Source organism: Urocitellus parryii, chromosome 11 (genome assembly GCF_045843805.1).
Source record: "Urocitellus parryii isolate mUroPar1 chromosome 11, mUroPar1.hap1, whole genome shotgun sequence".
Classification (NCBI taxonomy): Eukaryota; Metazoa; Chordata; class Mammalia; order Rodentia; family Sciuridae; genus Urocitellus; species Urocitellus parryii.
Window position 1 is genome coordinate 8345155 of NC_135541.1, and position 13781 is coordinate 8358935.

At 49.6% G+C, this 13781-nt stretch overlaps 1 protein-coding gene and 1 pseudogene across 1 annotated transcript; both read left to right on the forward strand.

The window, feature by feature from the left end:
* Window positions 1-6531: 6531 nt before the first annotated feature.
* LOC113178503 (PRAME family member 12-like) lies at window positions 6532-10166 on the forward strand. Its single transcript, XM_077791370.1, has 4 exons — window positions 6532-6833; window positions 7203-7784; window positions 8624-8989; window positions 10163-10166. The coding sequence occupies exons 1-4, from the start codon at window positions 6532-6534 to the stop codon at window positions 10164-10166; spliced, it is 1254 nt and encodes a 417-aa protein (XP_077647496.1).
* Window positions 10167-13004: 2838 nt separating this feature from the next.
* Window positions 13005-13730, forward strand: LOC144249166 (nanos homolog 1-like; annotated as a pseudogene).
* The last annotated feature ends 51 nt before the right edge of the window (window positions 13731-13781 follow it).

Consider the following 13781-nt stretch of genomic DNA (forward strand, 5'->3'; position numbering starts at 1 on the left):
AACCATGCCAAGTAGAAGGTCTGACCAGGACAAGATGTTCTTTTCCTTTGGCTATAGAAACCTTTAAGAACACGGAACTACCTAATGGGGCATTGTTTCTGTAACTAGGGGAACAGGGCTCTGTTTCGGTAACTGGGGTGACTGGGCTAATTGTGATTGGCTGAGCATCCCTCCACCTGACTGCACTTTCCCGCTTCTGTAACATGGCTTGCTTGCATTGGCTGGACCCCCAAACACCCCTTTTGTGGTTTTCAGCTTATAAGGAGCAACCTTGCAATTGTTTGGGGCTGATCAGGGGAACAGCTTTATGTCATGGTCAGTCGCCATCTGTGTGCTTCAATAAAGGCTTGATTCAATTACATGTGAGTGGTCTAGAAGTCAATCTGTGAAACCCCAGGAGGATGCTTTAACTATAACACTTGGAGCAGCTACTGAAAGATGCAGAGTCCTTTGTGCACCTGCATCAAAACAGATGAACCCCTTCTGGAACACTGGCCAATTTCACCTGTACAGTCTAGGAACCCAGAACCCATGCTTTTCTAGAGAAATGAGTGAACTTCATCAAAACTAACTCAGGGAGCTGGGGTAGAGCACTTGCTAGCATGTGGAAAACTAACTCAGGGAGCAAGTGGTAGAGCACTTGCTAGCATGTGGAAGGGCCTGGGTTCAATTCAAGGCATCACAGAAATAAGTAAACAAATAAATAAGTCCAAAAATGATGTGAACACATTGGTAAGGTTTAATTGGAACAGAGCTGTGTACCTGGTAGAAATATTCGAAAAGAAAGAACCAGAACCCACATGTAAATAATGGAATGCATTCTTTAATTGGTCTGCACAGGTATGTAAAATTGATGTCCTCAAAGATTCTTTTCCAAAAACAACTGCAAAAGCCGGCTTGGTGGTCCTCAGCTATAGTCCCAGCAGCCCAAGAGGCTGAGGCAGGAGGGTGGTGAGTTCAAAGCCAGCCCCATCAATTTAGTGAGGCTGTAAGCAAGGTAACAAGACCCTGTCTCAAAATCCCCCCTGAGGGTGTGGCTCAGTGGCAAAGCACCCTTGGGTGTGATGCCTGGTCCACAAGACAATAACAAGTAGGAAAAGCTGGTTCGAGTGGCACATGTCTGGAATTCAGCTACTTGTAAAGTTAATTAACTCATATCTTCTCCCAATTTTACTCATTGGGGGCATAGTCCATGCTTATTTTTTCCAGTCCCTTGACATGCAGCACTGGGCCATTTATTTGAGATTTTTTCATAATGTAGGTATTTCTTGCTGGGAACTTCCCACTTAGAATTACTTTTGTTGTGTCCACAGGTTTGAATATCTTGTGTGGCCCTGTTCATTGGTCTGCAGGCATTTTACACTTTCATTTTGGTTTCTTCAATGACCCATTGGTTGTTGGGGAGCACGCTGAAGAATCCCCATGCTTTGTAACTGCCCGGGGGGTTCCTGCTATGAACCTAACCTATGCAGATGCTCCTGTGTGCTTTAAGTCACCTCAGCCTTCCTTATGTCACTGCATACAATGGGCACATTACATAGCAGTTTACAATGTGCTGCTTAGAGAATAATGACAAGAAAAAGTCTCTACACATTCAGCCCAGATGCACTTATTTTGAACTATGTTCAATGCAAGACTGATTGAGTCCAAGGATGCAGACCCTACAGCAGGTCCCTGTCATCTTGGACCAAAGCCACCCTTGTTCCTGAATCCTTGCAGCCAATGATAAAGGTTTCAAAGCACCTTATGTGGCCTTTGAAACCCTGTCTTCCTTTGCCTCCTGGATGGGCCTGACTTTACTTGGGGTCCTGCATTTTCTGTCTCTTCTAAAGTCAGTTTCTGGAGAGCCACTCTATTGTTACCTGGATGGCAGAAACACCTACCTGTCTCTAGTCCCAAGCACCAAGTCAAGGGTGACAGCCGAGAGTGACACTTTGCCATTTCAACCCTCTTGCTCAGCTGCCTCAAGAGATGCCCCAAAGCAAGAAAGAGGTAAAGACACGTCAAATTTGAAGGCTGGGCTTCAAATATTTCTCATCAAAAACCCCCATTATGTCTTAAAATAATCCTAAGCAGGCTTCAACTGCAAACATAAGTGAAGTGAACATGGGTAATTTCTGCTAAACACTTAAGAAAAAGGCACAGCCCAAACCAACAGAAACAAAAAGAGCAACTATCTGGGTGTGGTGGTGCACACTTGTAATCCCAGCAACTCAGGAGGCTGAGGCAGGAGGATGCCAAGTTCCAGGCCAGCCTTGGCAACTTATCGAGGGCTAGCTCAAATTTTAAAAAGGGCTGGGGACACATATGACTGCAACATACATTGTGTACAACCAGAGAAATAAAAAGTTGTGCTGCAATTGTGTACAATGAATCAAAACGAATTCTGCTGTCATATAGCCCTAATGAGAATAAGTAAATAAATGGGTAGATACTTAAAGAAAGAAAGTTCTAGGTAGTTGAGGTTCATTATAGAGACTGTCATTTAACTGAGACAACAGAGAGTGGAGATGTGGGGAACAGGAAAGAATGTTTTGGTGATTTGAGTTTTACAATATGAGATGGTTTGTCAATTTTCAAAGAATCAGAATAAAATTTCACTGAAAGTAAAATAAATAGATAGATAGATAGATAGATAGATAGATAGATAGATAAAAAGGGCTGGTGTGGAGCTCCATGGACAGCACCTTAGATTCAATCCCTGGAGCTGCAACACCTACACACACCAACAAAGATCCCTTTTGCATTTTCCCATAGGCACTTGCGTCTGACAGGTTGCATGAACATGCTCAACTCTTTAACTCTGATGCTCCCCAACTGCTGATTGGCTGTTTCTCAAACTCTCTCCTTTCATTATGCTACAGAGAATTCCCTTATGGGCTCAAGAGACATAGAAACTGATTAGGGTTGAAGCTGCCTGGGAAATACCCCACTTTGGGAGGAACCAAAAGGCTCCAGGTGACAGCCACCATGGAGACAGGGACAGGTGCCTTTGGCCCTGTTTCTATCTCTCCTGTCCCTAAGAGCCCACCATTCACTCCTGGTGTTCACACAGGTCTATCTTTCTTTCTTTCCTTCCTTCCTTCCTGCCTGTCTCAGTACAGGGGATGGAACCCAGGATCTCTAGGTGAGTGCTCTACCACTGAGCTCCATGCCCAGTCCTTTTCATTTTTTATCTTGAGGCACGGCCTTGCTAAGCTGCCCAGGCTGGCCTCAAACACAATTCTCCTGTCTCGGCCTCCTGAGTTGCTGGAATTATAGGTGTGGGTCACTCTGCCTGGCTCTCAGTGGTTTTTTATTTTTGTTTTTGTTTTTGTTTTTTTATCTAGACTCTCTTCCCCTGCTTCTGACCATGAACCTGCTCTCTGGCTTTGTGTGTCAATTCACTTTTTTGGAGGTAATCTTGTCCAGCAGGTTGACTGTGCTGATCCCAGATGGAGACTCCCCTTTTCTTTCTTGAGGAATCAAAGAAGGCATCTCCCTCCCTGACTTCAAGGACAGCACTGAGATTGAAGGGTCTCTATTTTCCCTCTTGTAGCTACTTTCCTTCTGACCTCTAAACTCCTTCTAAAACAGATATCTTAATCTTTCCACACCCACCACCCAAGAGAACTGCACCACGCCAAAACAAAGCCCCAGGCAGGCACCAAAAATAGCTGCATGTACTTCCCACTGCCTTGATGATCCAGAGTTCCAGTGTCCACACACAGCAGCCTCCGTGGCCCAGGCCCCAGCTCTGCTCCCATTATAGCTGCAGCCTAATCCTCTGGACCCAAGTTTTGGAAGATCAGTCATATCTTCAGGGGCTCCTCTCTCCCTGCCTGAGTGGGCACATGAACTGGTATGTTAGGAAACATAAAACCCAAGTGACAGTACACTGAGTAACTCTGACCTATGTGTGTAAATTCCATGTGGCCTGTTGGGATGGTGGGGCATGTGTATAATCCTGGTTACTCAGGAGACTGAGGCAAGAGGATGGCAGGTTCAAGGACAGCCTTGGCAACTGAGACCCTGTCTCCAGGAAAAAAAGAATATGAGAATCTACAGGTGAAGATCAGTGGTAAAGTGTCCCAAGGTTCAATCCCCAGTACCGAAAAAAATCATTTCTGTGTATATATAGAGAGACAGATAGGAGGGCATGGCCAAAGAAATCCCAAGAATGATGCATTCAGTTGATTTTCCCTAAGACCAAAAACAGATTTAACCCTTTGCTGTGTCACACTCAGGACTATAAAAGTCAAATATAATAAAAATCAATCAATAATATAGAGTGAACAATTAATGTGTCCTTCATTGAGACCCTACTCTTCAGGTATTCCCTTTCAGGTATGGACTTTTGATTAAATCAGTTAATTTTGGGGAAAAAAAAAGAAGTTCAGTGGGATTAAGTGGGTGGAGATTCAACTATTTAACCAGATAACTCTGATTGGAGATAGGAGTTGAAAAGAGGAGGGGGAATTAGAAAGACCCCATAAAAGCTTCAAGGAGCCATAGAAGCACAGAAGCCTGGAACCTGTGTCACTGTCTGGCACTGCTAGGATTCAGAACTCCCTGCCAATCGTCCAGCTCTGGTAAGTCACCAAACCCCATGGAGACCCCATTCAGGCTGCCTGGTGGCATACACCTTTAGTCCCAGCTACTCGGGAGGCTGAGGCAGGAGGATTGCTTGAGCCCATGAGTTCAAGACCAGCTTGGGCAACTGAACTCAAAACAGAACCTCTATGGGGTCTACTCTCAGCCAGTCTTACCCAGTGACCTAGAGCGTAGGAGAGGTAGCACATGTCTGTAAACCCAGCAACTCTGGAGGCTGAGGCAAGAGAAGCACACGTTGGAGACCAGCCTCAGCAATTAAGCAAGATCCTGTCTCCAAATAAAAAATAAAAGGAGCTGGAGATGTAGCTTGGTGTTAGAGCACCACTGGGTTCAGTCCCCAATACCAAAATAGAAACAAAAAAATGGTGACACGTAGTTTGTGATGGCAAAAGGAATATCATATTCTGTCTCTCCAAAGGATCAGATGTCTGCATTTCGTGTCTCTAAATGCAATTTTGCCTTCATCCCAATAATTTTGATTTCTGCTTTGGTTTAGGTCATATTAAATTTCTTTCCTTCTTTTTTTTTAGATGAATTTCCACCTATTTATCAACTTTAATTTCAAAATACTTCTTCCTTTCCATCTTCATGGTAACTGTTGATTCCAGTTAGAGAAACAGACTCAAAAAAGTAGATGGGACTCAAAGGAATGACTACTGCAGTTTTCCAAACATAATTGTCCTTCCTTCTCTCTGGGTCTGATACTCTTAAGACAAGTCTCTTCTTAAATAATTCAACACAGCATCTTCAATGGTGGCTGGACTGGAGCAGGCATTTCATTCAGCCACTCAGTACCTCAAAGTTTCTTAACACTCTCATGCTTGGGCTTAGTTGCCTTCACTTAGAATGTTTGTTTTTTTTTTTTTTTCTGGAACCACACAATATTTTTCATAGGCTACACTCTATTCTGATCTATTTCTTTCCCAGGACTCCACTCCAAAGTGGCATGCTGTCACATGTACAAGATATATGTGACAATCGAGCCTCATCTCAGAGTTAGCATTTCCCATCTCTTACTTCCAAATGCTCTCAAATACTATATGTAGCTTTTAGCATTGCTTACATTTAAACTGTTCATGGTGGTACCTGTCTGTAATCCAGCTATTCAAGAGGCTCAGGCAGGAAGATCATGAGTTTGAGACTTATCTGGACAACTTTGTCAGATCCTGTCTCAAAATAAAACAGGGTTGGGAGCTGGGTGTGGTGACGGGTGTCTGTCATACCAGTGGCTTGGCAGGCTGAGGCAGAAGGATCTCAAGTTCAAAGCCAGGCACAGCAAATTAGCAAGGCCCTAAGCAGCCTCAATATAAAAAATAAAAAGAGCTGAGGATGTGGTTCAGTGGTTAAGTACCCTGAGTTCAATCTTTGGTATCAAAAACAAACAGGGCTGGGGATTTAGCTCAGAGGCAAAGCACCCTGAGTTTAATCCTGTGCCATAAAGTTAATACATACATACCAAAAGGGGTAAGTGTGTAGCTCAGTGGTAAGATACCCCTTGCTTCAATCCCTAGTATCACCAAAAAAAATTTAAAAAAGAATAAGTAAGTAAGTAAATTAATTTTAAAATCGCTCTTTTTAAAAATGAAAACCAATGACACCCACTTTAGTTATTTATTCACTACAGCTAGGGATTGAACTCAGGGGCAATATAGTACTGAGCTACATCCCCAACCCTATTTTATTTTTCATTTTGATACGTGGTCTCACTAAGTTCTAGGCTGGCCTGGAATTTGTGATCCCCCTGCCGCAGTCTCCCAAGCCATGGGGTTATAGGCCTGAACCACCAGGCCAGGTTTGGCACTCAAAGAGTGAAATTGGATCAATCAATTGTGAAAGCATCCACTTGGCTGAGTGGTTTCCTCGGGTGGGTATAAGGTAGAGCTATGGAGCTTGGCTGTGAATGATGTGTTTGGGTGGGGCATCCCCCAGGATCCCTCCATGCAGACTCCAGAGGATGAGCAGCGGACCCCACCCACACTCCAGGAGCTGGCAGGGCGCAGCCTCCTGAAGGACAAGTCAAGGGCCATCCTAGCTCTGGAGGACCTGCCCATACAGCTCTTCCCACCACTCTTCATGGAGGCCTTCAGCAGGGGACACACTGAGGTCCTGAAGAAAATGGTGCAGGCCTGGCCCTTCACCTGCCTGCCCCTGGGGGCTCTGATGAATACACTACAGCTGGAGATGATCCGAGTGGCACTGGAGGGGCTGGATATGCTGGCTGCCCAGCAGGATCGCCCCAGGTGAGGGGGACCCTGGAAGGCAGCGCCTGGGCGTCCAGGGAAGGGATGGCTGTGGGCAGGGAGAGTAGGTGCTGAAGTGTGCTCACCGGCGTCCTATGCTGCCAGCAAGGAGGGGTGGAGAGGCCTTGGCCATGCTGAGCCCCACCTGGGAGGGGCTTCCAGATGTGGAGGTGCTTGTGGCAGCTGTGCTGACCCCTGAAGGAGGTTGTGCCTGCCCCTCCCTCAGCTGGTACAGGTGGGGGCACCAGGCTGGATTGCAGGGAAGTGGGTGGAGAAAAGCGAGACAGAAGGAAGAGGTGGAGCAGGGAGCAGCAGCTGAGAGGTGAAGGAAGGGGCCTCAGGGCTAAGACTCTGCTGTGGTCCCCGCAGGAGGTGGAAACTGCAGGTGCTGGATTTGCGGAATGTTCATGGGAACTTCTGGAGGACATGGTCTGGAGCCGTGGTCGATGCCTGCTCACCAGGAGTCATGAAGGAGAGGCAAACAGTGAAGGCCTCTCCAGACACAGGGCCCACTCTGCCCTTGAAGGTGTTAGTAAACCTGCGCTTCCAGCAAAGACCCCTGAATGCATTCCTCTCCTTCCTCTTTCGCTGGGTGGATGAGAGGAAGGGTCTGATACAGCTGTGCTGCAAGAAGCTGCAGATGTGCTCTTTGCCCGTCCGTACCATCGAGAAGATCTTGGGTAGGTTGGATCTGGACTTTATCCAGCAGTTGGAGGTGCAGTGTCTCTGGAGCCTGTCCACCTTGGCTACTTTTGCTACCTATTGGGGCCAGATGACCAACCTGAGGAAGCTCTTCTTCTCCCACGTCTATGTGTCTGCCTATGCTTCCCAGGAGGAGAGAGATCAGTTGATGGATGACATTACCTCACAGTTTGCCAAGATGGACAGCCTCCGGAGGCTGTACCTGGATGGTGTCTTCCTCCTAGAAGGCCGTCTGTGCCAGGTGCTCAGGTGAGGAAGCAGAGGGAACTGTCCTAGGAAATCAGAGCAAACTCGTTGTCACATGAAACTTCAGTGGGCACCTGCTGTGTGGCAGCCATGGTGAGATAACATTGATGGAGATGTTAGAAAGTCAATGAAGTGTTTGTTTCCCTCTGTCCTGGAGCCAGGTCTCACCTAACCCCCCACACAGAAGCAGATCCTAAACAGGGGTCCGTGGTCTGGGGAGCAGAACTCTGCTGGGGAGCCCGTGGGGGGAGAGGAGCTAGTGAGTGGGTGTGGGGTTCCTTCCCTGGGAGGCCTGTCCAGCAAAGGTGGGGAGAAGCAGGGTGGAGGGGAGAGTGCTGGAGGAGGGAAGCCCCCACACCACCTGCACCTTTCAACAGAGAAGCTCTGTGCTCTCCAGCGGGGAGCAGAGGAGCTGCTGCCAATGCCCCCCTAGGGAAGGCTGCTCTGAGCTCTGGGTGGTGATTCTGGACTGGAGGGTGAGGAGCAGGGGTGGAGGGTACAGGTGTGAGCCCCGCAGGAGGGCAACCTCAGTTTGTGCGGCTCCATCTTGCCTGGGTTTGTTATTTGTGCATGTCTCACCCTGACCCCCTCTGCTACAGCTGTGGCTTTCGGCTTGGCAGAGAGGAAGGGGCGCCTTAGAGGTGATGGACCCACCTGGTCACTCAAGTGGGGGTGAAGGGCTCAGCATGAGACAGGGTGATGCTAACAAGAAGATTCTGCAATAGGCAGAGTCCTGGGTGGAGACCATCATCAGAAGGTCAGGGTGACCTTGGGCTTGGGCCAATTTGTCTTCTCCCACCTTGACATCACTCCTCAGAACTAACTGCTTGATCTTTGCTTAGGCTCCTGAAGACCCCCCTGGAGACCCTCTCAATAACCGACTGCCTGCTCTCAGATCCAGACTGGAATGATCTGTCGGGGTCTCCAAACCTCGACCAGCTAATACACCTGACACTGTGGGGCAGCAAATTGACGAGTTTCAGTCCTGAGCCCCTCGTAATTCTGCTAGAGAATGCTGCAGCCACCCTTGAGACCCTAAACTTGCAGGACTGTGGGATCACCAACTCCCAGCTCCAGGCCATCCTGCCTGTCCTGAGCTGCTGCTCCCAGCTCAGGGTCTTGAGCTTCAATGGGAATGACATCTCCATGTCGGTCCTGAGCAACCTGCTGCTTCACACTTCCAGGCTGACCCGGTTGAGCCTAGAGAAGTACCCTGCCCCTCTGGAGAGCTATGATGCCCAGGGTGCCATCCACCCAGGGAGACTTTTCCAACTCATCGATGAGCTGATGGAGATACTGAGGGATGTGAGAGAGCCAAAGAACGTCCTTTTCTATACTAAACCCTGCCATAGATGTGGCAACTGGTTTATCTATAACCTGCCCTCCAGTCCGTGTCGCTGTTGGCTGCCTGCCTAGTGGGATGCATATATGAGAAATGTTCTGTGCACTTGAAAATAAAGGTAAGACACCAGTGTCTCTCCAAGGGGAACTAGAAACAGGATGCCAGGGCACTGCTTAACATGAGTGGGTACAGAAAAGCTGATGCAAGAGGCCTGGGTCACAGAGGCTTGGTTCCCGTCGGGAGACATGGAACCAATGGGGACATGTGTCTTAGGAGTCAGAAACAGGAATCTGAATTTCTGGAAGTACATTTGTGCTGAGAGGTGCACAGGGCATGACCCCTGCATGGATGGCTGCAAATGAGCGACTTGCAAATGAGCCACTTGGGGAACTTGCAGCAGAGCCTCTGCTGTCCTCCATGGTTTTCAGCTTAAAGGTCAGGAAGCTAACCCAGTGGCTGATCAGTGACACTGGAGCCGAGAACCTCATGGCATCACAATAATGCAGGGCCATTCTGAGTATACCCTCCATTTTTTATTTCTCTCTGGGTGTCATTCCTTCTGATGCATGTGGCTGTTCGATGGGGTAATGCGCCTGTGGTTGCCCACAGAACTGAGAACACTAACCTGCTCAACAAAGGAGTTTATCTGGGGATAGTAGGAGACTTCCATCTGACTTATTCAGGTCATAGTGGACCACAGACCACAGCTTTATCCACAAGGGCTGAGGTTCAGGGAAAAATAGTCTGAGTCTTCGTGTGTGTGTGTGTCTGTGTATGTATTGGGGATTGAACCCAAGGGTGCCCTACTACTGTAGAGAACTTCATAGAATACAACTCAAATCCTTGTACAATTTAACAACCCATCAGTCAAGAAACCTAAAGGGAGGTTGGACATGTACCCAAGAGTTAGGTGCAATAGATAAAATTATAAATGCAAGATTTCCTGCAATTCCAAACCCCAGCACCTCTCATCTAATGGGCCTGCAGACTCCAAGTGGTTCGCAGCAGACACCTTCACTCTGCTGTCTCTGGTACCCAGGTGATAAGCAGAGCCAACACTGATGCCTTCTGAAAAATCAGCTATAAACCCAGACTGGGAATCTACACGTGTGCCCTGAAACCCCACATCACCCCTCTCAGGCATCACGCCAAGACCTCTCAACCATACAATGTCCTAGAAATGCCTCTCACTCAATTTGCAAATGATTTGTTTTATGGTCTCCTACCACACAGGATTCTAAAATAGTTTTTCTTCACCTTTAACAGTAGGTGGCGAATGAGAGCCATAAGACCTCCTTGGATAAACTTGAATTCTCTGCAGAAGAAATCCATTATGCCTGGAGCAGTGCCACATGCCTGTAATCCCAGCAGCTCCTGAGGCTGAGGCAGAGGGATTGCAGGTTCAAAGCCAGTCTCAGCAAAAAGTGAGGCACTAAGCAACTCAGTGAGACCCTGTCTCTAAATAAAATACCAAATAAGGCTGGGGATGTGGCTCAGTGGTCCAGTACCCCTGAGTGAAATCCCAGTACACCATCACCCAAAAAAACAAAGAAATAAAGAAAAACTCTATTACTTAGGTTATGCTCTGATTATGCAGGAAATTTCCCTCTTACCTGAAGAAGAAAAGACATCCCAGGTCTCCCTAAACCCAGAACTGATATAATTAAGAGGTTTCCCTTCCATCTCTAAGATTCAAATCCTCTATGATATTGTAACCCAGCTTTTATAATTTCTCTCTAAAAGTTTTTTTCAGTACTTGGGATGGAACCCTGGGGCTCTCTAGCACTGAAATACAACTTCAGTCCTTTTAATAATTTTATTTTGAGGTAGGGTCAGTTACCTGAGCTGTTGGACACAAAGGCACAGAACTAAAAGCCCAGCAACTCAGGAGGCTGAGGCAAGAGGATCATAAGTTCAAGGCCAGCTGCAACAATTTAGGGAGACCCTGCCTCAAAAAATAAAAAGTGCTGGGAATGTGACTCAGTGGTAGTGCACCCCTGGGTTCCATCCCCAGCACCATAAATGAACAAACAAATTGCACTTGCTATACCCCGGCCACTGGTGATGTCAGAGAAGGAGATGCTGGAGAGTGACCGAAGGACCTCAGGGTCTGGTCCCCTGTTTAGTCCTGAAGGATGCACTCATCACCACCCACACAGAAGCAGAGGGCTAAACAGGGGTCTGTGGTCTGCAGAACTCTGCTGGGAAGCCAGGTGGTGGGGACAGGAGCTAGTGAGGTGGGTGTGAGGTTCCTTCCCTGGGAGGCCTGTCCAGCGAAGGTGGGGAGAAGCAGGGTAGAGGGGAGGGTGCTGAAGGAGGGAAGCCCCCACACCTGCACCTTGTAACAGGGAAGCTCTGTGCTCTCCAGCAGGGAGCAGAGAGCCACCTCCAATGCCCCCCTGGGGAAGGCTGCTCTGAGCCTCAGGTGGTGAATCAAAGTTGAGGGTGAGGAGCAGGGATGGAGCCTTGAAGATGGTGGACCTACCTGGTGTAAGGCTTACCCTGAAATGGGTGATGTGAATGAGCAGATTCTGCAACAGGCAGAATCTTGGGTGTTGACCATCATCAGGGGTCAGGGTGACCTTGGGCTTGGGCCAATTTGTCTTCTCCCACCTTGACATTGCTCCTCAGAACTAACTGCTTGGTGTCTCCTTAGGCAACCCTTCCCACCAGACCCTCTCAATTACTAACTCCCTGTACTTAGAATCAGCGTGGAAGCCTCTGTCCCTGTGCCTGAGTATCAGTCAGCTGAATCACATGGATCTTGATGGCATCAAACTTTAAAGCCAGGTGTGGTGGCGAACACCTCTACTCCTAGTGGTTCAGGAAGCTGAGGCAGGAGGATAAGTTCCAAACCAGCCACAGTGACTTCCATCCTCAGCAACTTGGCAAGACCCTGTCTCAAATAAAAATGGAAGTGGACTGGGGATGTAGGTCTGTGTTAGAGCACCCCTGGGTTCAATTCCCAGTCCCCCTTCCTCCAAAAAACGTCTAGTTGAAGTCACATGCCCCTCCAAGTTCTGCTACAGGAAGTTGTAGCTACTCTGCAGACCCTGGAATTGCAGTTCTGTAAGGTCATGGAATCGCAGCTCCATGCCACCCGCCTTCCCTGAGCCACTGCTCCCAGCTCACCATGTTCAGGTTCTATGGCGCCTCCCCACATCAGTCCTAAAGAACCACGTGCTGCACTGTGCCAGGTGGAGCCAGTTAAGCCTAGAGCATGTGCCCCGCCCCTCTGGAGACCAATCAGTGTCCTACTCTCCACGTTGGTGGTTTGTCCTGCTTCTTGCTAAGCTGATGGGGATACTGAGGGACATTAGGACTCCCCTGAACATCTGGGTCTGTGCCCCCTCCTGTGCTTACTGGGTAGACAGGTGCCCTTTAACCTGGTGCAACTGGATGTTTCATGGCCCAGGTCCCTGTCAGGAAGCAGCTGTGCTGGTACTGTGTGCATTCCCAGTCAGGTGCATAGGAAAAGCTTTCCTCTGGGCACTTAGAAATGAAACTTAGCATGTGGCTGCATATTCAGAGGACACAGAACCCTGGCTTCAGGGTAGCTGGGAAAAGACTGAGGTGAAGGATGCCCTGCTTCCTGGGGTGGGAATAGAACTCAGCCTTCCTGCCTGCTAGGTAAACACACTACCCCTGAGCTGCATTTGCAGCTCAGCAAGTTAGCCAGGCCCTCAGCAACTTAGTGAGAACCTGTCTGAAAATGAAAAAATTGAGGGCTAGGGATGTGGCTCAGTGGTAGAGCACCCCTGAGTTCCGTCCCTAGTATCAAAAATTTGTTTAAGCGGCGGGCTGGCAGGCAGGCTTGGCGTGTCCCTTCTGTCCAGCCTGCAATGGCGGCGGGGAGGCGGCGTGACACCCGCAGCCCGCCCATGGAGGCTTTTCCCTGGGCGCCCTGCTCGCCCCGCCGTGGCCGCGCCCGTGGCGGTCATGCCCAGTGCCCGCTACGTGAGTGCCCAGGGTCAGGCGCACCCGCAGCAATTCAGCTCCTGGAACGACTACCTGGGGCTCCCTATGCTCATCACCAAGGCGGTGGATGGCGAACCCGGCTACCCGCTGCGCAGGTGGCGGCTCTCCGCCCTCTTCGTCGTCCTTGTCCTGTTGCTCCCTCTCACATGGGGGCCGGCCGATTACGACGAGGACGACAGCGACGAGCCGGGGTCCGGGGCCTCTTCCTGGGGGCGCGCTGGAGCTCTGCGCATGCCCCGCCGAAAATGGTCTGCTGGAGGAGCGCCTCACAGAGCTGAGCCCTCCGCGGTGCTGCTGGGCTGCGCGCCTGCCGCCGCCACCACCCGAGGGGTGACGCCGCGAGAGGAGCGGACCCGGCGTGGGCGGCTGACCCCGACTGCAAGCTACCTCGGGGACGGCGGCCGCCCGGCTGCTGGAACCCGAGCTGCAGGTGCGTGATCTGCTGGAACAAGGAGGCGGTGGCTCTCCACACCACCCACATCCCGAAGGGCCCCGACGCGAGAGTGTTGTGCCCGCTTCTGCGTCGCTACACGTGCCCCCTGTGCGGCGCCAGCGGCGACAATGCGCACACCATCAAGTCCTGTCCGCGCTGCGCTAGGGACAACCTGCCAGGCAGGAAGCTGCGCTGAGGGCCCAGCGTCCAGTCTGATGGCACCTGACGCTGCTGCATTCGCTGCCTG

Coding starts and splice junctions, on each gene's coding strand:
- LOC113178503 (XM_077791370.1), top strand. CDS start 6,532: ATGCAGACTCCAGAGGATGAGCAGCGGACCCCACCCACACTCCAGGAG. Junction 6,834..7,202: donor GCCCAGCAGGATCGCCCCAG/GTGAGGGGGACC, acceptor TGGTCCCCGCAG/GAGGTGGAAACTGCAGGTGC. Junction 7,785..8,623: donor CGTCTGTGCCAGGTGCTCAG/GTGAGGAAGCAG, acceptor ATCTTTGCTTAG/GCTCCTGAAGACCCCCCTGG.